The sequence below is a fragment of the Lygodium microphyllum genome, chromosome 13 (genome assembly GCF_053477565.2).
Source record: "Lygodium microphyllum isolate KBCC chromosome 13, Lygodium_microphyllum_v1.1.10, whole genome shotgun sequence".
NCBI lineage: Eukaryota > Viridiplantae > Streptophyta > Polypodiopsida > Schizaeales > Lygodiaceae > Lygodium > Lygodium microphyllum.
Window position 1 is genome coordinate 46,639,722 of NC_141147.1, and position 27,512 is coordinate 46,667,233.

The 27,512-nt window shown below is 42.2% G+C and overlaps 1 protein-coding gene across 2 annotated transcripts; it reads right to left on the reverse strand.

Moving 5' to 3' along the window:
- Positions 1–1,112: 1,112 nt before the first annotated feature.
- Positions 1,113–22,621, reverse strand: URH1 (uridine-ribohydrolase 1). 2 transcript variants are annotated; one of them, XM_087691038.1, is made up of 10 exons: positions 22,094–22,621; positions 21,053–21,168; positions 20,898–20,957; positions 20,622–20,708; positions 20,362–20,544; positions 20,083–20,187; positions 2,044–2,140; positions 1,824–1,931; positions 1,552–1,687; positions 1,113–1,408 (listed from the first exon to the last, which is right to left on the reverse strand). In XM_087691038.1, the coding sequence occupies exons 1-10, from the start codon at positions 22,224–22,226 to the stop codon at positions 1,300–1,302; spliced, it is 1,134 nt and encodes a 377-aa protein (XP_087547164.1). In that variant the 5' UTR covers positions 22,227–22,621; the 3' UTR covers positions 1,113–1,299. The 2 variants fall into 2 exon arrangements, with proteins under 2 accessions (XP_087547164.1, XP_087547165.1); XM_087691039.1 differs by lacking the exon at positions 20,622–20,708 and having other exon boundaries at positions 22,094–22,612.
- Positions 22,622–27,512: the final 4,891 nt, after the last annotated feature.

Genomic DNA, 27,512 nt, shown 5'->3' on the forward strand with positions numbered 1-27,512 from the left:
CATTGAAACTGTAGCAAGGGAGCATGTGTTGAACAAAGTGGAAAAGGATTAGCTATAGGAGGACCATATTCAAAAAATGGAAAGCTAGCCCACATCATTAAGGGTTGTCAACAATAAATCAAGTTCTAGGTCAATCAAAGAGATAAATTTGCAATTGACCTTTAAGACCAAAGATTTTGTCAAGCTTGAGCTTACATAGTTAGAGAAGGATAAAGCTTGATGAGATACTTCAAAGACAAGGAATTAATAAGATGTGGAAGACTAAGGTTAGAATCAACTTGGAGAGCCACTCATTCTCCCAAATAGAATCTTATGCAATGGAAAATTGCAGCTAACAAGATACCAAGGACAAGGTTAAGTAGCTAATGATCTCTCTCTTATGCCTTTTCGGGAGGGAACAAGAGGATAAAACACTTTCTTTGAGAATATGGAAGTGAAGCAAGGGTGCCAACAACCCATGAAGCTATGAAGACTTTGGGTTTGCACCACTAATTCATGATAGGTGGGGCCTGAATGAGCAGCCTTAATAAGGTGTGGTCCATCTTGAGAGTTGCTATATGCTAGTCTATTTGGAACTGTAGGAGTGATATTATTTTTGGTAGACATAAGAACTTGAGAAACATGGCTACTTTTGTGCATAATGGCCTTATTTATTGGTGTTTTGACTAGAAAAGTTAGCTCTTTCTAAGCTGTTAGAGATTTTCTTAAAAAGCTGATCAGCTCTTTGTAAAGCTGTACACATTTAGTATTAATGTAGTTTCTTACATTGTTTTTTTTAAAGTAATATATCAACCCAATCAATTAGGCATAATGATACATAACATAATCTATGTCAGAAAGGCAATTATGCAGAACAAAATAAAGAGCATAGCTAATCCCCCACAGATTCATCAGCAGCCAATAACGAGCTATTTTAGTTCAGAGAAACAGCTGTTGTCCTCAAAAAATTTAAGGTGCTTGTCTATATTCATAAGGAATTTATACTGCACCTTAGTCATGTTCCTTTTACTCTTGGACATTTGTGCATCCTCCATAAACTGTCAAAACTGTTCTTCATAGACCAGCTTTCAATTCGCTAGTTGTACTACTTTTTGCAGGAGAAGAAAAATGTATTTAGCATATTCACATTTAAATTGATGTTGAAACAAATGATACAAGAGATACAATTTTTGTCAAGAATCAGAATTTCATCGCTTTCATTTACAATCTTAGCCCTGACTTATGGTTTTTGAAACCACAAACTCAGAAAATTGAAGTCCGACTATTACTGTCTTGCAACAGAGTTCAGGATTCCCTTAATCAGGGCCTTTCTAATCGTTCTTTAACAAGGGAAGCCACACCATGTGCATCCACAGTCCAACCAACCGTGACTTGTGGTTGATCACTCCAGGGGTTGGTGGTATTCCATCTGCCACAAACAACACCATTGATATTGAAAGTCATTGGTGCTGTATCATACACCACAAAATAGGATACTACAATTTGTCACATCAAGGGAGATGATGTAGCAAGCATTTTTGAACAGAATATGACAAGAAATTCACTGCATACTTTTTTAGTCCAAGATCAAGTAATGTATGACCAATGCAAATCCCTCGAGTTTCAACTCGAAGAGCCCCCTTCCTGTAAGTAAAGAGATTTGGATCCAGAACAGCAGCAAGACAGCCAGGGTCATGAAGAAATATGCCTGCACTTGACACCAAAACAAGTCATGACTAACTATATATAAATGATATTTGGACTATTGCTAATATTCCTGACAAAGAATAGTAGCATTCTTGCAAATCAGGCAAAACAGAGCTTTTAAAAGAAAGAAGACACACCTTCAAGCCCATCTGATTCAAAGTGCCAATTTTTGTAGAAGACGCACATGTCATAGATGTACTTTCCAAATCGTCCTTTGGAATCCCTTATTTCACAGAGATCGGCCTCTGAAACATATTCATTTTGGCTTAAGAATTTATAGGAAAGGCCTCTGAAACATAACCACTACTTCTCAACATTCTGAAGTCTGTAAACTTGACACTTGAAAGGAACCTTTACCAGTGAGTATAATCTGTGTAGTTAAGTTGATACCAATGACAACAATATTGGCTCCACTTGTGAATACCAAGTCAGCTGCCTCAGGATCACCATAAATCTGTAATTCCAACAACAGTTATAAAACCACTGCATAAACCTTGGACTCTTACCTATACTATACTGAAACTACACTTTTCAGAAAGCAAGCATGAAAGTAAAAACACTCTTAAGTGTTGCCTCCAGTATGCAAGCACAGAGACTGAAAAATGATCTCCACAGTCAACACCACAGTTGCTATGATAGGTGAACCATAGGGTACGACATGGTATAGCCACAATAGTGCCCCATAGGTAGAAGGTGACAAGGCATAGCCATGCTAGCATCACAGCTTCACAGAGCAGGAATTGAAGCACTGCTGATAACTTACACAGATTGGAAGGTCTGCCTTACCCCAAGACATTTCACCAGTGAATAATTTGCAGTTTCTGTGAGAGCAGCTGCAAAAAGAGGAGGCATCCAAGCAAGATGAGAAACACTGAAGGAAAGAAGAGAGATTTAGCTGAGTAATGAAAGGAAGCTGATACAAGGCTCAGCCCGTGTGTGCTACAGGCTGTACCTGCAGTGAGCTTGAGGGTGTTGTGTGAAAGAAGGCAAAAATGCATTTGCCTTGACTTGCTACCAGCACAACTATTCTATCTAACCCAAAGGCTAGATCCACAAAGGTCACCTTTTTGCCATCCAGTCACATAAACCTCATCTGACATACAAGTCAAGACCAACTCAATGTCCATGCTCACACATGGCTTCTCCTCATAATGAGGGCCTTACAACTTTGAGCTACCAGCACAACTACTCTATCTAACCCAAAGGCTAGGTCCACAAAGGTTACCTTTTTACCATCCGGTCACATAGACCTCATCTGACATACAAGTCAAGACCCACTCAATGTCCATGCTCACACATGGCTTCTCCTCATAATGAGGGCCTTACAATAGGGGCCCTTGATAACTCCCACGCCCCCCGCAACTCAATGCATTTCCCTCGACTTGCTACCAGCACAACTACTCTATCTAACCCAAAGGCTAGATCCACAAAGGTCACCTTTTTGCCATCCGGTCACATAAACCTCATCTGACATACAAGTCAAGACCCACTCAATGTCCATGCTCACACATGGCTTCTCCTCATAATGAGGGCCTTACAACTTTGAGCACCATGGATCATTGGTGGCACCTTACGAGGGTGGGGCATTGAGCATATCGAACACGTACAAACAACATATTGTGCTATCGCACAAGCAGCTCTATGCTTTGGCTCCATGGAAGAAGAGCAGTTGTGGGCTGTTACTTGATGCCCCCAAAACTAGAACATAATCCCAAGGTAAAGCAATCACTTGTGGTGGACCTCCAAAAGTGCACGTCACCTACCCAATCTAAATCTGTCCAACCTATCAGAGAGGCCCCCTCTCCATAGAAATCACATATCAGGGCGGCACACAAGTACTACAAAACCTGCAAAGTGGCCTGTGCCAATGAGGCGGAAGAGAGATCTATGTGAAAGTACTCAAGATGGCAACTGCATAAGAAACATATGGTCTAAGTATAAACGAGCCAAATCAATAACCCAACTAAGTGCATGTACCTAGTGACATATGTCACTGCATGTGAGGTGTAATGGGACAACTTGAACCTTGGGTCGATGGGGGAACAAAATCAGCCTACAAGCAGTCATACAAAATGCTGTTAGCAACTCAGCCACATATCTCTGTTGTGAGATGAAAATGCAAGTGAGCATCCCAAGTAAAAAGTGAAGGAGACCAAGATTTGTTATCTCAAACTTTGTGCTCAGCATCTCTCTAGTGTGGATGAACTCACCATAGCTCCCTCTATAATCAAGTAATCCACATAAAAGATCACAGAGGTCACCAACCCATCTAAAGTAAAGATTGAGGCCATAATCTGACAGTCAAAAGCCATGGTCAAGAAAAAAGAATGCTATCTGTTTACACAAAGCTCGGGGTGCCTGCCTTACAAATGAGAGGGCCTTTTGATAGCAGTAAACCTAATCCTCTAATCTTGGGACACAAAATCCTAGCAGTTGCTTGACATCAATCTCTCCTAAAGCTCACCATTCAAGTACTTTACATCCATCTAGTGAACTAGCCATGATGGTCAGCCATGCCAAGACCATCCTAATGGACAACATCTGAGCTGTTGGGGCGAAGGTCTCTAGATAGTCCATGCTGGGCCTCTAGGCAAAACTCTTGGCAATAGGCCTAGCTTTGCGCTTGTCCAAGGTCCCAACAGCCTGTATAGACATTTGACCAAGATTTGACCCCAATCACCTTCCTTTGTAGGTGTGATTCCACCCAATGGAATCAAGCTGACCCTACATGGCATAGTGTCAATTATCATATGTGAAAGCCTTCTCAACTAAAGTAGGTTCTCTATCCTTCATAATCCTATGCATAAGGTCTAGTTCACACTAAGTGAACCATGATTTTGTCCCTACAAACATTGTATCCTCTGTGATCTTTGAAGGCCATCAGACTTGTGAAAACATTCCAGCCAACATTGACTTGCCTAGAGACAATCATAGATGATAGAGCCAATAGCCACAAGCAGTCTGTGACTATAGCCAATATAGATGTGAAGCTTAGACTTTGAGTTCAACTTTTCCCTCTTCTCCTTAAGCATCATAGCTGAAGACACAAAAGTGAGAACTCATAAGGAGTCAAGCTTGTAATAGCTACAATTGGAAAGTGATTGCAGAAGTGAACTGGAATGGCCATAGCCTCAGCCCAAAGGGAACAAGGTATCCCACGATGCTCAAGCCTAGAATGGGCCACCTTCAACACTATCCTAGTATGTCACTCTACCGCACCATTCTCTAATGGTGTGTCAACACCCACATACTCCACCTGAATAAAATGAAAAGAACAATACTGCCCATACTCATGCAAGGTGGACTCTCTACCCTGACTACTCTCATAGCCCAAACTCTGTGAGTAGACTTCTTCTCTATCATGTTCCTTCAATCACTAAGAGCTAGAAGGCCTCTAAATTGGCCTTCAAAAAAGAAAACCCATCTATAACCGGAAAAGTCTCTCAAAAATCACAGGTATGCTCTGATACCATGTGAAAATAAGTGACAATGTAGAGAGACAATAGGGTTTGCAAGGAGTAACAGAGAGTGTGTATGGCAAACATTGAGAGAGAAAAGAAACTCAAAAACACAAGAACATGGTGATGATGCATTAAATCATGCTATGAGAAGAAAGGTTGATACAGTGGAGCCGAAGCTCAAAAGATACCTACACTCTTCTATCTGAATCAAGCAGCAGTACCTATGGAAATCTGCACAGTGACGGGAGCGAAACGCAGTCCTCCAAGCAATGGGCTATCAAAGTAATCATTGGAAGGTGTGGCTCGAAAGGGCTTAGTGTGCATCAGATGTGTCTTATTGCCTTGGGCATAAAAGTCTGAAAGCTAGTGCAGAATAAACTCTATGGCCCAAAAGGGAGAGGTGACAACGAGTGCTTGGGGAAAGACGCATATACTTTGGGGGGGTAGGGAGCAAAGGTCCATGTTGGCAGCATCAGTGGGGGTTCTGGTGATGCCAAAACAGAAGCACCAAGTGGTCTGTCCATCTACCTATGGAGAAGTCATAGCACCAGAATGTCAACCAATAAAAGAGTGGGTGGGTGGGAGAGAAACAAAAGGGTATCTTTGTCTCCTGGTGATACAGCGGAAATGAAGGGGGAAATCAATAGATGATACCAAACCCGCAACTTATCTTTGCCTTCTCTGATGAACAGGGTCTTTAGCTCTTTGAGCTCTTACGCTCTGATAGCATGTCAAAAATAGCAAGTATGCTCTAATACCATGTCAAAATAACAAGTATGCTCTGACACCATGTCAAAATAAGAGACAATAGGGTTTGCAAGGAGTAACACAAAGTGTGTACGGCAAGCACTGAGAGAGAAGAGAAACTCAAAAACACAAGAACATAGTGATGATGCACTAGATCATGCTATGAGAAGAAAAGTTGATACAAAGGAGCCGAAGCTCAAAAGATAACTACACTCTATTGACTATATCAGGCAGCAGTACCTATGGGAATCTCCATAGTGAAGTGAGCGAAACAGAGTCCTCCAAGCAGTGGGCTATCGAAGTAATCTTTGAAAGGTGAAGGAGAGATATCAAGGGAGCAAACCGCAAACCTCTAATACTGTCAAGGATGTGAAAGATGATCATCGGTTGTCGAGGGAGTGGACTGCATTCCTCTGATGCCACGGAGTGACCTGGCCAATAAAACGCAAATCCGAGAGTGTTGGAGCTGTCAAACACAGAAGAGCAGCCCAGATGTTGACGCCACGTGAATAATGATGACGCCAGATGATGAACGATGAGCTGGGCTACAAAAACGCAAGTCCCAGTAGCCTCTATGACAGGCAAGTAACGCCAAGTGATGGAGGAGGAGCCATGCTACAAAAACGCAGGTCCTAGCAATCCCTATGATAGACGAGTAATGAAATCACAAATGCTTGGTGATGTAAACTACCCCCAGAGGCTAAAATACTGATACCAAGCTAGAGATGATGACATCAAGCAACAAAAAGGCCTCCAAACCGAAAAACGCAAGTGAAGGTGGAGCCTAAACGAAAAGGGTGTTGATGCCAAGCACATGATGGTAATGCTAGGTATGAGATGCTCCAAATGCAATGCTTGATAATGGAATAGGGCACCTAAAGTAGAAGAGGAAGAGTAAAGGCAACCACGAGCCACGAACGGCAATGTCCTCTTGAAGGGGTGTGAGGGCAATGGAAGGGGCTAGTGAGAGAAGGGTAGGGTGTCTAATGACAGAGGAAGATGGGTGAAGAACGGCCAAAGAGTGATAAAGAATGAATGAAGTGATTGCATGAGCTGTCTAGGGTGACGCACTGTTGTGTGAGCGCCCATTGAAAAAGTGGCCAAAATGTAGACACAAATCTTTTTTTCAGCTGTCAATGCAAAACCCCAAAATGAAGTGTGTGAACTGAAGAAGTGGTTTCTCAACATAGTCATCAATAATAAACAAGCTCAAGAGTGTGTAAACTGAAGAAGTGGTTTCTCAACAAAGTCATCAATAGTAAAACAAGCTCAAGAGGAGTACTGGCTCAACAATACACCTTATGTAAGAGGTTCTCAATGTTGGTAGCCTTGTATGCAACAGAGTTAAGGTGTCAATACGCATACCCAAAATTTGGTAATCCCTCGACCAGATGTACATGACTAGCATGTCACAATGCCTCATTGCGCAAGTGGACATATTGGACATGTCATAAAAGTCCTAACTCAAAGAATGACCTCGTTGCAAGGGTCGTAAGCTTACACATCCCAACCTTCTATAGCCTAGACTAGAGAGACTCACTGGTGGTCTACCGTCTCATCCTCAACCCACACACCAACATGACAATCTTGGTGCCTACTTGTGCAATAGAATGGGCAAAAAGAAGAATAAACCCCAAATTTGAACATAAGGACCACAAAAATTGACCTATGGCCTGCCAATCTAGCAATAAGAGGGATGGTGGCCAGACCACAAACTATCACTAAAACCAACCTTCCTCTTCGGATAGGGTGGTAAAACTTGATCAAGCACTCAATTACAGCAATTAATAACTGAGCATAAACTGAAATGCACAATTTACCTTAATAATCTTAGACATTGGACATCCTGCTGGCCACAAAACTGGCATCCCTTTTAGTATTTCTTTAACTTTGACTACTAATGGAATAAGTACAAGCTGAGATTCCACAATCTCCTTTGTTGTTCCAAAGCCTCTTAACAATGCTGCCCCAATTTACAATGAATGGGCTAGCATCAAAATTCCCTCATAATTACACAAACTTTAGGTGTTGAATTCAGTGTACAATGCCTTCTCCTATTGGAACGGGTCCCAAGGTGGCTGTTAAACCCTAATTTTTGTAAAAATTTAGGGTTTATAGCAAGACTACTCTTGCTATCCACCAAGTATGGCTGAGGTCTGCTCCAAATGGCTGAGAAATGCTAAGATCTTTTGAGAAATTACTTGAGAAGGTGAGAGAAAGCCAAGATTAGAGAGAGAGAGAGATCTGATTTTCTTCACAAGAAAACCCTAAAATCTACATGTTGCCTGCTCCATCCTGTATTTAATGTGGTCACCTACTACCAAGCACCTCCAAAATGTTGTCACCTGATCAACAATGTTGTTGCGATCCCTTGGAAGATGTCTCCCTGCTATCCCTTGCTTGTTGAGGCCCCCAGATGGCTCTCTTCAATAGCAAATTGTTGTTCTCCGATTAGAAAATGGACCAACAGCTCCCTCTCTCTCTCTCCTAGGCTATAAACTAACTAAATGGCTGAGCCCCAAACCTCAAAAACATTCTCTCTGTTTGCATGGGCATTTTTGCCAACAAGTGGCAACCTCTAAACCCATTTTTCAACATTATCCAGCCATTTAATTAATTTTTAAAGTTAAATAATCCTAAAAATCAATTCCAACCCTTTTGACCCTGCCCAAAATTAAATGTGCCCATACATAATTAAATGGACTAAGCCATTTGCAACCTAGAGTGGTCACCAACCTCTATTGACCCTTAGGCTAGCATTAATTAATCAAATCAATAACACTTATTGGACAACTAGTAACTATCCTAGGGTCAAAATTGACACCAACTAAACCCCCAAGCTTAGCTCACGTAACTTATCACAACTTTTACCTTTGACACCCACTGCATCCTCGGGGTCCTTGGCCTATTACCATGAAATAACTGCCATGTGCATCACATGTGCTAAACAACCTTGCACATTTCTTAATCAAATGTTATCGGCAAGATTAAATCATCTTTTAATTTCATGTCCCCGTGACAATCATTGAAGACCTGTTACCAATGGTGACCAATCCCCCTCTCTCTAAGGAACGTCCTGTAACCACTCTCTGTGTGGATTCATATGGTTAGAGGCTACACTATCCACCAACTGGGGCTTTGGCTCTAAGAATGTCAAATCTATCTCCTCTAAATCACAAAGGGTAACAAACATGGAGTTTGTAGCTAGTCCCACAAAGGTAGAGTTGTTACACCCAAGTTGAATGCCTTAGCATCATTAAGAGCATAGCCCCAAGCAACTACAAACATCGTATACATTTTTCAAGTGTGGCCATGTATGGATAGCATCAACCTTTGGAGTGAAACATAAGTGCCAAAAAGTAAATCTTATGCAAAAAGAATTCACTCTTTTTATGATGCCGAGTGCTTAGAATGCTCCTCTTCATTCTTTGAAATGCACAATCATGTCATCAAAGAATGTACCCACAAATGTCCAATGTGGCCAAAAGACCCTATCTATCATTCAATTAAACATGGCTAGAGTCTTATTAAGACTGAATGGCATCACCAAGGACTCGTACAATCCAAATGAAGTCATGAAGGTTGTCTTGTACACATCTTCAAGTCTTATTTGAATCCGAAGATACTCACTCTTCAAATCAATACAACTAAAAGAAGTAGGCCCATCCAATCTATCCATCACATCATGGATCTAAGAAATCAAGAAGCAATTCTTGATCATGATTTTATTTAGAGCATGGTGATTGATGTACATGCACCGTGACCCATGCTTCTTTTGCACCACTAATATAGGGGAGCAATATGGAGATGAATTGAGCAGAATCAGCCCCTTTTCTAACAACTCCTATAATTGACTCATAATCTCCTCTTATTAGGCTACACTTACTCTATATGGTGGCTTACTTGATGGACTACTTCTAGAAATTAAATCTATGGGATGATCCTCTAGTCTTTCAAGTGGTAGCTACACTAGCATAGGCTATGAGAAACAATGTTTATATTCTTTTAAAAATGCTATATACTTTTTATCCAACTTAGATACACTACTCTCTAATTCACTATCATCATGATTTTTGGCAAACACAAGATACATTGAAAGCTGATTTTTCGTTACTTTGGAAGTCACTCTTTTGCATGTGTGCATATAATGCATGCATCCAATGACATCATGGAGTATCAAGCAATATATCACATCCATCCAATGGTGTAATGCAAAACTTCCTTGTCCATATAACTTCGAATGTGTATGCAAAGTCTCCTAATGATGGGTGTAACCGGCTCACACGTCCACAATATGACATTCCAACTTCTTCCATAGGTCCCATCTCACCTGTTAGATCCTTGAGACATCCGGATGGGTGCTTGTAGCATTAGTCACAATGGTCATGAAGAGACTTAGTACAAATGTAGTAAGGACACTTCAAGGTTAGATTAGATAAGTCCTACAAATGGGACTCAATGCCCTATTGTGCACATTATTGTGTGATCGGCACTCTTGGAATCTCCGGGCGTATCCATACATTGGGATGGTGTGGACAAGTAATATCACACACTAGTCCTTTGGGACGTGGTCATGATGACCTAGAGTGTGACTAGCTCCCAGGCTCAGAAGTGAGCCTGTTTGGCTCTACGGATGCCTAGCAAGTACACTTTTACCTCATTTAAGGTGGTATGGGACACTATTAGCAAGAGGGGCATGCACGGGGGACTCGTGTTGCGAGTAGTGGATACAAAAAGGTATGCTTCTTGACGAATACTTATACTCGGGCTTTGTGTTGAGGAGATGTATGTGCATTGTGGTATTGATGTGGAAGCCCAAAGAGCTACCACTCTGAGGCTATGACAAACCGTCATCAATAGTTGAACGTTAACTTGTAGGGGCATCAGAGTTTCCCTCTTGACAATCGATTTAACATTTGATGTTAACATTATGATTATTTCCAATTTTAATCTAACAGTAAGTATTATTGTATTCATAACATTTAAAGCTTACGTTAATGCTATCATTAATTTTGTGTTGACATCTTGTTAAGATTGATTTGATATGAAGTCTAAATACATCAGACAATCTGATGTTGGGGGAGAGAGAGAGAGAGAGAGAAAGAGAGAGAGAATTATATGGATGTCGAGGAAAGAAAGAGAAAGAGGGGGGGAAGAGGAAGAGAGAGAAAGAAAGAAAGAAAGATCTATTAACATCTCTAGAAGGCCAGGATGACCTATGAGACCATAACCAATACAACCGGTATCATCATCTCTCATCGGAGAAGAAAAACGAAATTATGTCTAGATCTACATGATAAACTAAAATGAGAAATGAAAAATAAGGAAAGAGTATAGAGTATCTCCCTCTTAGTCTATGGAATCCACCAAAACTCTATCTCCGCAATTGAGTCAACGTCAAGGAGGAAAAGAGAGAGAAGGCATCAAAGGTTGCAGGGTCTACACACCAACTTGGACAATGGCATGTTCCTTGGATTGAGACAGCTACTGTGAGACAGTCCATTTGCATTTCAGTCGGGTACCAAGGCAATCACCGTGATGTTTCCATGTGTGTGTTTTTTTTTTGTGGTGGTGGGGTTGGGGGGGAGGGGGCGTATGCTTGGTGGGCGAGGCTACATTCCAAGCCGGAAATATAGGCATTAAAAGTTGCAAGGAATTTAGGGTTTTCTCGCAAAGAAAATCAGATTTCTCTCTCATCTTGGTTCTCTCTCACCTTCTCTAACCCATTCTCAATAGATCGCAACATTTCTCAGCCATTTGGAGCAGATCTCAACCAAATTTAGTAGATACCAAAGAGATCTGTGCTGTGAACCCTAAATTCTTGTAGAAATTAGGGTTTAGCAGCCACCTTAGGACTGGTGCCAACAAAAGAAGGCATCATACACTGAAATCAACACCTAAATTTCATGGAATTGATAGGGATTTCAGACGCCAAACCATCCATTGTGAATTGGGATAGCATTTGGTCAGTCGGTGGTTCCATTTGTGCAAATTTTGGGTGAAAATCAAGGGGCAATTAGCCCAACTTGCTTGTTGATTGTATGTATAACAAGGGGCTTTTGGATTAGCAAAGAAGATTGTGAAATCTCAACTTGTACACTGTCCATTAGCAATTAAAGATAAAGAAATACTGAAAGGGACACTAGTTTTGGGGCCAACCGGGTGTCTATTGTCCAAGATTATTAAGGTAATATGTGCATTTTAGTTTATGTCCGGTTATTAATTGTTGTAATTAAGTGCTTGATCAAGTTCTACAACTATGAGACCAAAGTAGGACTGAAAAGTGAAATAGTGTCCTTTAAAAAGAAAACATGTCGATGATCTAAAAGTAAAAGCAGAAAAAGGAAACTCTCCATCAATGAGATGTCTGCCCTCTAGGAAGATGTATCTCTACATGGTTGAGGTGTCTCGACATCTATCTCTTGTGGCACTCAATGATGGCTCTAAGTTGTTTGTGGTTATACCTAGGCCTTCGTCCACATGGACGTGGGCGCCTAGACCGGCTAAGTGCCACTGCTCTATCCAAAGGGACACCTACAAAAGATGACATCCAATGATGATGTAGTCCTGTAGGCTATGTGATAATCGTAGTGGTATGTGCCATACTCGATCGTGTAGCAATGAAAAAGTCAATGATCGCTCTCTGTCTATGTGAGCCTCTATAGCTCCAAGAGGAAGAAACCCAAGCATCTAATTCACAAACTTCATGATTCGTCTCAACCAAAACCCTCTCGAAACAGACAGTAGTTGTTAGATAGTCATTTCTTGGACAGTTGGTAGATGGCAGGACACGTCTGCAGTCGTCAGCAGTATGGTAGGACACATCTGCAGTACGGCAAGATGCCAGATTTACTGGTACAGTCGGCCAGATTTACTGCAGTCGGCTGCATTTAATGCAACCGATCTGCTCCAATTATTTCCTATTTTTCGGCTATTTATAGCCGGTTTTGTGGCTCACTCCAGTATTCATTATTCAAATTCTGATCTTGAGATCTGTTGGCTGAGACAAACTGTGCTCGCGCTAACAGAGATTGAGGTCATCAAGTCAGAGACATACGCAGATATTTCCTCTGCCCCCTTGTGCATTTCTGCACTCTTATACAGCATACTACACCGCAGATTTTCTGCGTTTACACTGTCTCCTTTTCTCTCTCTCTCTCTCCTCTCTGTGTTCACTAACTCTCAGTCTTTGTCCTATGCTTCCGCATCGCTGCACTCTGACATGACATCAGAGTGGTGAAGATGGACTGATTGAGGGCAGAACCTATCTGAAGAGGAGAAAGGCTACGTTTCCAGGTTTCGAGGGCGAGCAGGAGGGCTGCGCATCGGATCAAGGTTGAAGCGAGCGTGGGCGTTCGGGAAAGGAGTCTAATCGGTGAATTTGCTGCAGGTTATTGCTGTTTGAAGAGGAGGAAGGCTACATTTGAGGCCTTCCATTGCAGATTTTACTTTTTTATCGCCTCCAATGGATGAAGAAGGTTTGGGCAGCGGAGAAATCAGTCCTAGAAGGCTGCGTTTTCACAGTCAGAGGGGGCTGCTTTTGCGTTTGTGCAGGTATTGCAGGTTAACATGTCTTCAAAGACTGATTTGGAGTTCCAAGCGATCATGGACAGGAAGGTGCCTGTCCTACCGGCTCTTCCAACGGATCAAAAGCTTGATGGTGACAATTACCGCGTCTGGCGGGTGATGATATTGGCCATTTTAGAGTCTTATGATTTGGCGAAACTAGTGATGGAGGAGATTAACAGGCCCTCGGTGAGGGATGAGTCCAAACTCTCTTCCAATGCTCGTGCAGAGTTGACCAAGGCTCAGTCTCATTGGGACAAATTAAATGCCAGGATTCGATCTTTTCTATTTCTATCTTGCTCCACAACCGTGATAGCTCACATCGAGCACTTGACGGTGGCTCGTGAGATATGGCTGGAGCTCAACCAAATGTATAATCGGATGACCCTGATGAAGAGGGTTTCTTTGGAGGTGCAGATGCGGATTTTGTCCGTGAATAAGTCTTCTTCGCTTCGGGAACACATCAACAAGCTTCGGCAACTTCAGACGTAGTTTCAAAATGCAGGGAAGCCGATTTCCTCTAAAGACATGGCGATCACTTTACTATCCCAGTTGCCGCCACGATTCGGTACTTTTTATTCCACTCTTATTGCTTCAGGGCGGGAGTCGACTCTTCGGTGGGAAGAGTTGGTTCCTATGGTCTTGGACGAACTGAAACAATTGAAGGGATAGAATGCTTCCAAATCGAAGGCATTGGTTGGTCAAGCCTCTCAGAAGAAAGAGAAGGACCAAAAGAAGAAGAAGGAGGACAACAAATCCAAGAAGGACAAGGAGAAAGAATCAACTTGCCATATTTATGGTAAGACCGGTCATTGGAAGAAGGATTGCCCCGACAAAGACAAGAAGGATACCAAGAAGAAGGACATAAAGAACTCTGGAGCGGTGGCTGCACCCTCATCAGCTGCTTTTCTACACTTAGCAGTCATTGAGGACTCTACACCGACAACTTCTGATGCTACGATAACAGCTCCCCAGGCTCGAGAGTGGATTGTGGATAGCAGTGCTTCATGGCACATGACTCCTTCTTCCCTTGGTGTTGCCCATTTGCGACCTTCGCGTGGGCAGATTCTCATTGGAGACAGCTCTTCTGTGTCTATTGTTGCGCAGGGTGAAATGCAACTTATTCCAGATGGACGTGGTGGTACCCACATCTCTGAGGTGTTGCATGTGCCAGGATTGGGGTATCATTTACTTTCGGTTCATAAGATTTGTGCTCTTGGTCTCTTGGTGGAGTTTGACAGTGACACTGTTCGAGTCCTTGATCGTGGATCGAGGAAGGTTCTGTCTACAGGATATGAGGAGAATGGAGTCTACAAATTGAAGTCTTCTTCAGCTCTTACTTCTCTTCTTCTTACTTCTCAGACACAGTGCGAGCTATGGCCTACTCGATTTGGCTACCTAAACTACAAGTACCTTCAGAAGACGTCACGAGGGTCATTTGTCCGAGGCTTGCCGGACATAGTGGTGAGCCATCAGCCATGTGTCTCCTGCATTCGTGGGAAACTGCATCGGGATGCGATTCCCAACAAAGCTTCTAGGCGGTCTACTTCACCCATGGAGCTTGTATCTACGGATCTTTGTGGCTCGATGAGGACCGAGTCCCTGAAGGAAGCTTGTACTTCATGTTAATCATAGATGACTACAGCAGGATGACTTGGGCCTATTTCTTGACTTTGAAGTCAGAGGCTTTCTCTCATTTCAAGGATTGGGTTTTTTTTTAGGAGAACCGTTCTGGCCGGCGATTGAACCTTGCGTTTAGACAAGGGAGGTGAATTTATATCTAATGAGTTTGCTCGTTTTTGTGCAGATAGGGGCATTCACCAGGAGTTTGCTAACTCCAACACTCCCCAAGAGAATGGCATTTTGGAGCGGAAGAACCGAAGTGTGATCGAGATGGCCCGCACCATGATGGAGCATCGACAGACACCTCGGTTTCTGTGGGCCAAGGTAGTGGCTACCGCAGTTCACATCCTTAATCGATCTCCCACTTCGGCCATTGACAGGATGACACCTTTTGAGGCTTACTTCAGGACTAAGCCTAATGTCTCTTATTTCAGGATCTTTGGGTGTGACGCTTATGTGCACATTTCGAAGACGTGGCGTGATAAGTTCGAGACAGCTTCCCGACGATAGGTTTTTGTTGGCTATAGCTCCCAATCCCAAGGTTATCGTTTGTTTGATCCTATTAAGCAAGATGTCTACACGAGCCGGGATGTGCGGTTCGTGGAAGTATCGGCCACAGAGGGGGATGAGGAGCACCCCGTCCTTGGAGATCCAAGGGAAAGTTGGGCTCCCGAGACAGTTTCTTTGGAGCCAGAGCCTCTTGGTGGAGATTTTTCTTCGGATTCAGAGTCTTCTCCTCCACCGGCCACCCTCGAGGAGTTTCCGCTAGTGGATATTCCTGAGTCTTCAGCAGATGGAGAGCGACGGTCGTCCTCCTCCTCGGGGACCCATGACAGCCTCTGAGATTCAGGGATCGAGGGGGTCCCTAAGGAGTGGGAACCGCACGATGGACCGCGGAGGTCACGAAGGAACCAGGCACATTCTTCAAAGCTTGTTTGCTCCAACTATTGTTTGCTGACCCGTGTTATGCAAGATCGAGAGCCCACTTCAGTGAAGGAGGCTTTGCGGTCTGATCATTGGCGGAAGGCCATGGAAGCCGAGTTTGAGGCTATTGAGAGAAATGGCACTTGGTCTCTTGTGCCTCGTCCCTCTCACAATAAGGTGATTGGTGTCAAGTGGGTCTTCAAGACCAAGTACCTTAGTGATGGTTCTTTGGACAAGCACAAGGCTCGCCTTGTTGCTAAAGGTTTTTCTCAACGCCCAGGCATTGATTTCCATGATACTTTTGCCCCCACCGCTCGTATGGCGACTATTTGAGCTGTTCTTGCCTTGGCTGGCCATAGGAGATGGCCTGTTTATCAGTTGGATGTGAAGTCGGCCTTTCTGAATGGTGACTTACAGAAGGAGATCTATGTTGAGCAGCCTCTTGGCTTTGGATCCTCGGATGGGAAAGTTTACAGGTTGGAGAAGGCCTTGTATGGCCTCAAGCAGGCTCCGCGTGCATGGAACGAGAAGATTGACTCGTTTCTTTAGTTGAAGTTGGGATATCGGTGCTCCAAGGCCGATCCGCAGCTTTATGTACACACTTCCGAGATTGGTCGTGTGTTGTTTGTGTTGTATGTTGAAGATTTGATTTTGACAGGGGATCATGCACAAAAGGTCTGCGAGACCAAGATAGCTTTACATCAGGCATTTGAGATGACGGATTTGGGGCTTCTTCATTTCTTCTTGGGTCACGAGATTTATCAGTCTCAGAGGGGGATTTTCATCTCTCAGCAACAAAGGTACATTCAGGAGCTCTTGGTGACTTTTGAGATGGAGACTTGTCAACCCATTACTACTCCTATGGATCCGAATTGAAAGGCCACTTCAAACTCAAATTCTCCCGTGATGGATGCTTCACGCTACCGTCAGTTGATTGGATCCTTGATTTGGCTTCTCAACACTCGTGTTGATCTTTGTTTTGCTATGGGTCTTTTGGCAGGGTCCATGACGGAACCCAAACAGGTGCATTGGAAGGCTGCCTTGAGGATTCTTCGGTATTTGAGGGGGACCTCTGACTTAGGGAATTCTTATCCCGCAGGTACAGATGCTACAGATCTGGTTCTTGCAGGTTGGAGTGACTCGGATTGGGTTGGCGATATGGACCACCGACGGTCTACTACAGGCTACTGTTTTATCTTGGGTACAAGTGTTATCTCTTGGTGTAGCAAGAAGCAGCCCATGGTAGCCCTTTCTTCTACTGAGGCGGAGTATCGGGCTGCATCTTCCACCACATGTCAGGTTGTGTGGCTTCACAGATTGTTGGAGCAGCTTGCCTGCCCCCAAACTCGTCCTACTCTTCTGCGGTGCGACAATGAGAGTTCCATTGCCTTGGTACGGAATCCAGTATTCCATGCCCGGACGAAGCACATTGAGATCCAATATCACTTCATTCGGGAGAAGCTTCTGGATGGGACCATTGATGTGGAGTACTGCAAGACGGAGGATAATCTTGCAGATTTGTTTACGAAGGCGCTTCCCCAGGCTCTTCTTCGGTAGCATTCCAGATCCCTCAATCTTTTGACCCGTCCATGATCTGAGAGGAGGCTCTTCTTCGGTAGCATTCCAGATCCCTCAATCTTTTGACCCGTCCATGATCTGAGAGGGGGTGTTAGACATTCATTTCCTGGACAATTGGTAGACGGGAGGACACGTCTACAGTCGTCAACAGTACGGCAGGACACGTCTACAGTACGGCAGGATGCCAGATTTACTGGTACAGTCAACCAGATTTACTGCAGTCGGCTGCATTTAATGCAGCAGACTTGCTCCAATTATTTCCTATTGTTCGGCTATTTATAGCCGGTTTCGTGGCTCACTGCAGTATTCATTATTCAGATTCTAATCTTGAGATCTGTAGGCTGAGACAGACTGTGCTCGGGCTAACGGAGATCGAGGTCATCAAGTCGGAGACATACGCAGATATTTCCTCTGCCCCCTTGTGTATTTCTGCACTCTTATACAGCATACTACACCGCAGATTTTCTGCGTTTACACTCTCCTATTCTCTCTCTCTCCCTTCTCTGTGTTCAGTCTCTCTCAGTCTTTGTCCTACGCTTCCACATCGCTGCACTCTGACAGTAGTATCTACCTTATATATCATAATATACTGTGCATCAGCAAATGTAGTATTCCTTTGTCTCTGACCCTCTATCGCATAGTAGACATATGCATTCCTCTATCTGTATACCCTCCCATCTACCTGTCTCAATCCTCAATTGGTGGGATGGGTGCAGATCTGACCAATAACAATGCCCAATCCATGAGATAGTTGTGTATCCATGTAACTAGGTCGAGGGATGAAACCATCCTCACATACCTAGAGGAAGTGGGTCTACTGGTGTGCCATCCTTGTGCCATGGGGGGAGGGGGGTTAGATCCAAGTCTTCTCCATATCTAACCCCAATATGTCTACTCTGATCACATGGTTCAGCTCTGATTGGCTTAGATCAAGTGTCCAAGCTATAGTCAAAGGGGGATAGTCTGTCAATCTGCAGCCCGTGTAAACTCATCCATGTACTCATCTGAGCATACCAACAATGTCTGTCACCATTTATTGCTAGCTGTCTAGAAGAGGTAGGGCTAGATGTCGGTATCTATCTTGGGGGAGCTCCCATAGTCTGCATGAAAGTCACTGTCTGGACCAAGGCCTCAACCACCATGGGTGATGCTCCCAACTCAACTCTGATAATCTCATGTGGATAGAGCTATTCACTCATATCATACATGAGGAAATTATGACCAGTGGTCTTTCCATATGCTCCCACCTGGCATAGTGTTCCTTCTCTAGTCCATCTTGGTCTTCCAAAGGCTGTCTCCTCATGTAGAAGAGACTCGGATTCCAAATACCTGCCCCATATAGGAGTGTGGATGTAACCAGGGTGTCAAAAATCCGTAGTTTGTCTAGAGGAGCCTCAAGGAAGTTTAATCATAAGGAAGATTTGTGGCTATTAACACATGAGTCCACTGGCAATAGGTAAATGTTTGGTTTGGCATAACCTGCACTAGCATGCTCAAAATGTAGTATGGCAATGAAGGCTCACAAACACTACCTTTGGGATTGCCCCGAGACTCACAGGTCTAGAGGATATCAATACAGCACTCACTATGAGAGTGATCTATGGAGCAAAAGCATGGGTCACAAAGGCCCATTTATGGTAATATCAGAACTTCCAAGGGAGCATAGCCCAGCAGATATCTAGTCAGCATATTGAGTGTCATCCCCACTCGACTTTTCTTAAGAAGAATGGAGACCACAGGTCATTGTCACAAATGGAAGCTCATTAGCAGCATTATTGCTCGGTGCATCTAGATAGCCAGATGTAGTAAGGCTACAGGCTGTAGTACATGTTTAGCTCGGACAATGACAAAGAGGACTTGAAGGAGATGGGCATAGTGAAATTAAGTACCATGTGGCTATGGTTTTTAGTTTCTTGACCTATGCTTTATATCACGTGCCATGCGGGTAATGGTTTTTAGTTTCTTGGACTATGCATTTATAGCTGTATACACATACATGTAATACTTTGGTGTGCCTGCTGCACCATTACATGATTTATGTTGGAAGACAACAGTGTCTTAACTAACAAGCTTTAATAGGTCAAACAAAATGACTAGGCAGTCCTACAACTCAATCTAAACAATATAAACTGAATTCAGCTTTATACTTTCTCATTAGAAGCCTAGCACATGACCCTCGTGGCAACTGTTCTTTTCCATAATATCAAGAATTTACTGTCTCCTATCAGTTTCACATGATACCTCAATAATGTACTGGGTGCTAAGGGCAGTGCTATAGGCTGATTCTTGATCCTAGGGCTCACACAACAAGCTGATGTTCTAACCCTGATTGCACAATCATATCACCACCTATTGTGGAGATGGTATTGACATGCAATTATTCTGGTTTGTGACAAACTTCTCATGATGAAAAGCTACCAAAAAGCATTAATGCAAGCAAAGAAAAACCCAATTTAGTATGAAAAGGTATTACAAACACTCTACATGGATAACTCACATTGGCTTCTGCGGCAGGATTCACATTTCCACTGGCAAAGAAGGACCCACCAAGTACAAACAGCTGGTGTATATTGCTTGCAAATGATTTATCTTTCTGTATTGCCTGGACCCATGATAACAAGTGACCTTTCAGTTCCATATTAATAGAGCATTAAAAAGTACAGGCTTCATCCTGCCAAAGGAAAAGTAATACACGACACACTCCAGCTAAGATTCCTACATACTCAACTAAACATCAGGTGGCATGTTCAAATGCATAAACTGGCCAGAATCTTACCTCTGCAATATTTGTCAAAGGACCAAGTGCCAGTACAGTGATTTCGTTGGGGAACTCTCGCACCTTCTCTACCAAGAAGTCTGCAGCACTCATATCTATCTTCTGATTTTTAGGTTGTGGTGGGAAAATATTTCCCAAACCATCCTTTCCATGAACAAAATCTGCAACTCGAGGACAGCCACCCTGTGAAGCAACGATGTCATAAGAATAGTGAGATACTGTCCCACAGCAGACTCAAGCACTAATATTCTTGCTTACACCTTGACAATTAGTCTTTCTGTAATCCCTAGCCCAACCAAATATACATGCCACCATAGCAGATCAATCAATCTGCTAGTTATAGATTCCTGGAAACCATTGAATTTCTTGACTTAGACATAAGAATCTTTGGGAAAAACTTCATTGACTCACCAAACCAGAACAAATTTCTACAACATCAAGGGGTACTACAAAGTAATACACCAGAACTCAACTTTAAAGCATCACAATAACAATGTTATCTAACAACCACGCAAAAAGGCATTGAAAGCACTCACTTTTAAAGGTTCAGAGCGTCCTTCTGCCACTGGGATGTCTGGATATCCTGCCACTTCACACTGATGACTGTGTATAAGTAGCAGCTCCCACAAAATTGTTTAAGAATTGAAAAGCCTTCAGCTAAGCACAAATTTTCAAAAGGACAGAGACAAACCAAGTGCAGAGCATTTCTGGTAGCCACTGTTGTTGTAGCATTCCCAAACGTTGTTGTCAGACCTATCACGTCAAGCTCAGGTGATTGGAAAGCCATGAAAATAGCCATGGCATCATCTGGCAGCCAAAATCAATAGTTAACTAAGCTCATAGATGCAGTCTCCCTCGCATATGTCTTGAGTGGAAATGAACTATAGGATTTCTGCCTTACACATCTAGTAAGCGAGTGCATAATTCACTGGTTTTACCAAGTACTCTCTTGACATTGACGCATAAATTCCTGACAAATCTCAGCACCATGTAGATACTCAATCCTAATGCAGTGAAAAATTGTTCCACAGCATCATGTGTGTTCACAAAGCATGCCCATGCAAATCAATGAATACAATCAAAGTGTCCTGTAAGACCAGATCTAAAGCCCTCACCTTCCTTGGTCCTCTAGATGCCTTTTTTATCCAAAAACCCCCAGCAAAAGTAATTAGATTACAACCATGATTACAATGGGGTCTCGTTTCCTAAAGGAGACAGGAATAAACTTTCCACCAAGAAAGATGTATACCTGTGAAAATTTTAACCAGGCAAAAATGCAACTTTGTCTCAAGTTTTAGGACTGATTTTACTCCTTCCAGGGGTTATAATTTTCCCAGACATACACCTTCCAAGGCAAAACACAACTCATTGTCAAATTTTAGGTCTGAAAATTCACTCCTTCCCGGTCGAATAAAAGGGGGCTAGTTCTGGTAAAGTTATCCATGCATGAGAAGTACATGAATACTGTTGTTATTTCACAGAGCAAAGTGATTTGGGATTGTATCAAATGAGGTTGGAGGGTGTGGTCTTACTTACTCTGTGCATTCAAGCAAAGCACATAAATCGATACAGTTCGGGAAGAACCATGCGCATGATAGACCTCAAAAATTGGATTTCATCTTGAATGAGGGAACATTATGGCCCATAAGGATTGGAGTTTCGTGTGGCAACGTTTGAAATTTCTCTCGACAAAAAGAAACGAGCACAAAATTTGTATGGTAATCAATTTTACCTATTCCCGGGTCTGTATCAATGATCATCTTCCGGCGAGCTGGGCCTTTCGCAGTTGCATGATCTCCCGCTGTCATCGCAGCAATCCCAGTGGAATTAGAGACATAGTCGGACGAATGGCAATCGAGCACCATCTTTCTGCTAGCTGCTTGGCGGCCTTTTCAGGCGTTGATGGGAGGACGCCCTGTATATCGAAGAAGAAGAAGCAACAAGCAAGAAAAAAACAGTGCCCGCACTGTTCTCTGCGGGCATAATCATGAGCAAATACTCCACTGAAACGCACAGATTTGTGGAAGAATCCGAGCTTGCGACCTTGCAATGCTTCTCTCTCAAGAAGAAGAAGATGGAGAAGATCGCCAAACCCACACAGCAATCTGTATATGTGCACGGGACGGGGTGACCAGCTTTCAAATGCACATGTTTACGTCGTCACGCCTCGCTTTGAATTGTCCGACCTGAGAACTTGGAAGTTCCTCTTTCTTGTAAAAGGGCCCCGCCCGCACCCATCGTCGCTAACGCGCATTATGCGCTTTTCGTCGCACTTGAATTGAGAGTGAAGGGGCCAATAACAAGAAAGTGCATTGACAAGTAATGCTGACAACCATCGACCACGCCAGCTAGTATTATTTACTTAGGTAGCCCCATGCAATTTGTCTAAAAATGTCATACCCCTCACCCCCCAATGCAATATACTCTAAGAAATACAAAACACCCTTGCATAATTAAAATACTAACTGCACTCGTTCATGACACCTTAGTCCCGTGAATATAACCATGTCCTTCCAAGATTTATCAAGCTTCAAAATGTGAAAATTCCCCTAAGCTTATTACTTTTGTCTTCGCTCCCATACAGCTTATTCTCATCCTATCCAAAGTAAAATTGTACATGCAAGGTAGATGAATATAGGTGCAAATTTCAACCTCTGTCACAGTGAGTGTCATTGTTTTAGTTGTATAAAAAAAAAACAGACGACCCAGCCTCCATCCTTTGTTAGGTGTAGCAATCAACAAATCATAGGAGATTTGGAAATAAACCCTTCGTGGAAGAAAGAGAAGATAGTTGACATCCACTTATTTAGGTCACGTGGATAATGTGTGGTCCTCCAAACACCTCCCTGGAAAGTTGCTCACACAATTGGCAACAAACTCCTCAAGTTTGTCATATTTCTTTGGCATACTTTGACATAGTCCTTTGTTTTGAGTAACCCATACTTTACCCTTGTAACATTGCCAATTTTGGAAACCCAAAAATTTTTAAAAAGTTTCCAATATCATCACTCACTGTGATTCGAGGGCTTCAAAAATCCCACAATATTTCACTGGATGTCTTTATGGATATTATTTTGTAGCCTAAATGACAAGAACACCTACAATAAAGCATTGAACATTGATGATCAACTTTTCACAATGTGAACCATCTCTTACAAGATGTACATGCTTAAACAATAACATCGAATAGTTGTCTACATTTCTAAAATTTCAACTAAATGTGTTTGTGCTACAAGGCATTAAAATTCTATCATTACTAAAAGAATTGTTACTTTATCACCAATATTTATGCAAAGACAATTCTATTACGTAGTCAAACCTTCAACATCAACTTCATTTTCACACACTAACTTTGTACTTGTGTAGTTTTTTCCTTAGAGAACTAAAAGGCAAATTGTATTAGATAATTAGGAAAACTAACATAATGGGAATAACTCCCAATAAAATGAGTAGGAGCATGGTCGTTTTCTAGACTAGGACTTGATCTTTCTTTTAAAATGTGGATCGTATTTGTACATGTATAGTTGATGCATCAACACCAACCTCATTTTTAGATAATAACTCCATCCTCTCGAGTTTGAAAAGCATTCATCTCACCACGATTGCATGTAGTACCTTAAGCCATTATGGTGGTAAATGTGGACCATAGGCCCCATGAAAATGTCATGGGATTTTGGGTGTGGCATGAGAAAGTAACTTTATTTTGGTATATACAACTTTGTAAATTTTTAAACAAGTGACGATTGGAGTAGAGATCCACCAACTCGGAAAATATTCACTAACTTTTTGGAAAGTGAATCCACTCAATGCCACCCATTGAGTCACTTACTAGACAACATTGTAGATTCTTGTATTTTTTGGGGGTTTGGGTGAATATTAGCAAGTTTTAGAGTGACATTTGTATGTATGCATTTGCATTTTGGAACCACATCATTTGAAAATTTTATGAAAGTACAACAATTACTATGTGCGGATCCCTAATAAAACTTTGCTACGCTAAACTCATCGCATTATTACTTTGTAGTGCTCTTTGAGTGGAGATCTTATGGAATATAAATGTCAATAACTAATTTTTGCAAGGACTATTTTACTGATTGAGGTTCAAGTTGATTAAGGGTTACCAATAAGACTATGTATTACTAATAAAGGCTCCTTCATATAGTGAGGAAGATAGTGCACACAAAAACAAAGGCTACCAATAAAAGATTTATCCGTTCTTATTCTTATGGAATATACTTTTTAGTATGGGTTGCATGTGCCCTTGTGTTGTCCACCACAATAAAAGAAATAACTTGTAAGTTCAATCATTAATAGCTAAAGAAGTCACATGGTTGTACTTTATGCTAAGTGCTTAAAAGTAGTGTATCAACTAGAGCAATACTTTTCAATCTTATTATGTTGAGGTAGGTGTGTATGTAGTGTATTAATGCGAATATTTTAGCTAGCAATTTAGTTGAGTAAATTCAAATTAATGAGAAATCTACCATTTGGACAAGTGATGAGAGATAGAGAGAGGAAAAGTGGCTAATAGACATAGAGGGGTAGTGAGATGTAGAGTGGAAGATGAGATGTGAAGAATGGTGTAGAGAGAGATACAAAGAACTAGAGATGATGTGAGTTAATGAGAGATGGATTCTATAGAAAGAAATAGAGAGATTAAGTGTGGTGTTGAGAGAGAAAAATGGAATGGGAGAAAATGGGTAAGGAGAAAGGACAAAGGTGAAAAGTGGAGAGAGAGAGAGAGAGAGAGAGAGAGAGAGAGAGAGCAATGGGTAAATAGAGATGGGGAGTGGTGTTGAAAAGAAGACATGGCTAGATGGAGAAAGAATAGAGTGAGGTAAAGAGTCACAAAGAGATATAGAGAGGTAGAGAGAAGCACATGGTATGGAAAGCAATAAAGAGCTAAAATTGCACATGGCATGTGTGTGTGTGTGCGTGTGTTTGAGAGAGAGAGAGAGAGAGAGAGAGAGAGAGAGAGAGAGAGAGAGAGAGAGAGAGAGAGAGAGAGAGAGAGAGAGAGAGAGAGAGAGAGTGTGTGTGTGTGTGTGTGTGTGTGTGTGTGATTGTGATTGGTAGTGAGTAATAGAAAGAGGGTAGAGATAGAGGGAGGTAGACGTAGATGTAGAGGAGTCAATATAAGGAGAGTAGAGGTAGAAATGCAATGGTGATAAAGTGAGGCAAACACTCGTATGTAGAGATTAGGATTGATGGGTGCAATACAAACAGTGGTATAGATAGAGAGGCATAGAGGTAGAGGCATCTCTATCCATTTAATGGGATTCAAAGATTGAAAAACAAGTAGAGATATGTAGAAGTATCAATAGGCAAATGAGTTGTAAATTAGAGGTACATAATGCAATGTGTAGTAAGGAGTAAGAAAAAGAGAGATAATAGTGGGTGAGGGGTAGAGAATTGTTGACGTTGAAGACACAATGAATATATGCTAAAAAGATTTAGAAAGGGTTGAAGTGGAGAGGGAGAAGCATATATGTTGACTTTGTCCATGCACATTGTGATTCAATTTCTAACATGGTTAGTAGGTGGCACTAATTATGATTTGGAGAAAGACAATAATATTATTATCCATTACTTCACACACCTTTTATAATATAACTTCATTAGAAAGTTAGTAAGAGAGAGTATTAAACCTTTTTAAGGTTGGCTACAACAACAAAAGGCAAAAAACAATGGGCATGCAAGGGCTGGAATCAAAAAACAAAGATATACTTCACACACGTGTTATAGCATAGCTTCATTAGAAGGGTAGTGAGAGAGAGTGTTAACCCTTTTTATGGTTGGCTATAACAATACAAAGCATTGCCTTGCCTGAAAAAATCCCCAAAAACCATATAGCCATTGTTAATGGCATTTTGTCATGTCCCTTTGACATCAAGAGGTCAATGAGGCAAGGATGCCCGATTGCTCCCCTCTTGTTTGCTGTAATAACAGATCCATTACTGAGAAACCTAGACTTGAAGGTTTAGAGGGGCTCTATCAAAGCTCTCCCTATTCCTGGCGAAGACCCTTTTGTCGCACAATTCTTTGCCGACGACAACTCAAATCTAGTGAGGGTAGAGCAACAGTTGGTCACGGGATTATTACAAACGTATGAGGCCTTTTGTGAGCTCTTTGGTTCAGTAGTGAGTCAATCTAAGACTGAGCTAGTATCTTTGGGGACTGATGACCCTCCCACGTGGCTCGTGGACTTGGGGTTCAGGGTTATCAAGCATGGTCAAGTGTTCCGATATCTTGGGTGCCCAGTGGGTGGTGCGCAGATCGGACGCTGTATGCTTGCATAGTGAATGCCGGAAGGTCCCCAAGAACAATGAACTCTACTTTTTGCACAAATTACAAGGTAAAAAGCACGAACGACAAGAGCAAGAGACCAATTGGGTGCAATCTCCCCCCATGCATTGTGTGAGCGCTCCACAAAGCATGTATTTTATGTATATTTCATCTTCATGCTCAAATAGTAGCCCAAATTACAAAATAGCAAGCTTTTAGCTTTTGAGTTTGCTTTTACACAAAAATAGGAATAAAGCTAATGGACGGTGCCCAAAGAATCTGGCACGCCAATACAATGTCCAAATAGAAATAACATAACCGTGCGCCCATGCGCATACAAAATAATAGTAAATAATCGATGCCTGAATAAATAGGCATGACAAAATATAGGCGTGGCGCCTATCAAAATATAATCCATAAATCGAATACTCGCTATCCTCCAATGCTTTCCTCCGCCACTGCTGCTATCTCTACACATCAACTGAAGCATTCACAATCGTTAGTAAAATAATACAATTAAACCAACAAAAGTGAATTCCTTAGCAATCTTCAGCTACATAAATAAATCAACTGGTTAGAAATAAATCCTAACCTTAATTTATTACGAGTGCGCACTCTAAACTCATAAACGTTTATTAATTTAATATGCATTTTGCAGAATCACCCGCTATGGAATCACCCATGTACACACTAAATTAATGAAACGCCTGAAAAGGACAGGCGTCCCCATCAACTTCTCGCACAAAGAATCCACTTTGTGTATGAGCCCCGGTCATCAAAGTTTACGGAATCCACCGTAGAACCTCACGGAATCCACCGTGACACGGAATCCACCGTGAAATATGCCTCCTGGTATCATACCCCCG

Bases quoted from the DNA above. Each gene is read 5' to 3' on its own strand.
- URH1 (XM_087691038.1), bottom strand. From the start codon at position 22,226: ATGGTGCTCGATTGCCATTCGTCCGACTATGTCTCTAATTCCACTGGG. The intron at 20,958-21,052 runs GTTTGTCTCTGT...CACAGTCATCAG, and splicing joins CCAGAAATGCTCTGCACTTG to TGTGAAGTGGCAGGATATCC. The intron at 20,545-20,621 runs GTGTAAGCAAGA...GTTGCTTCACAG, and splicing joins CAGAAAGACTAATTGTCAAG to GGTGGCTGTCCTCGAGTTGC.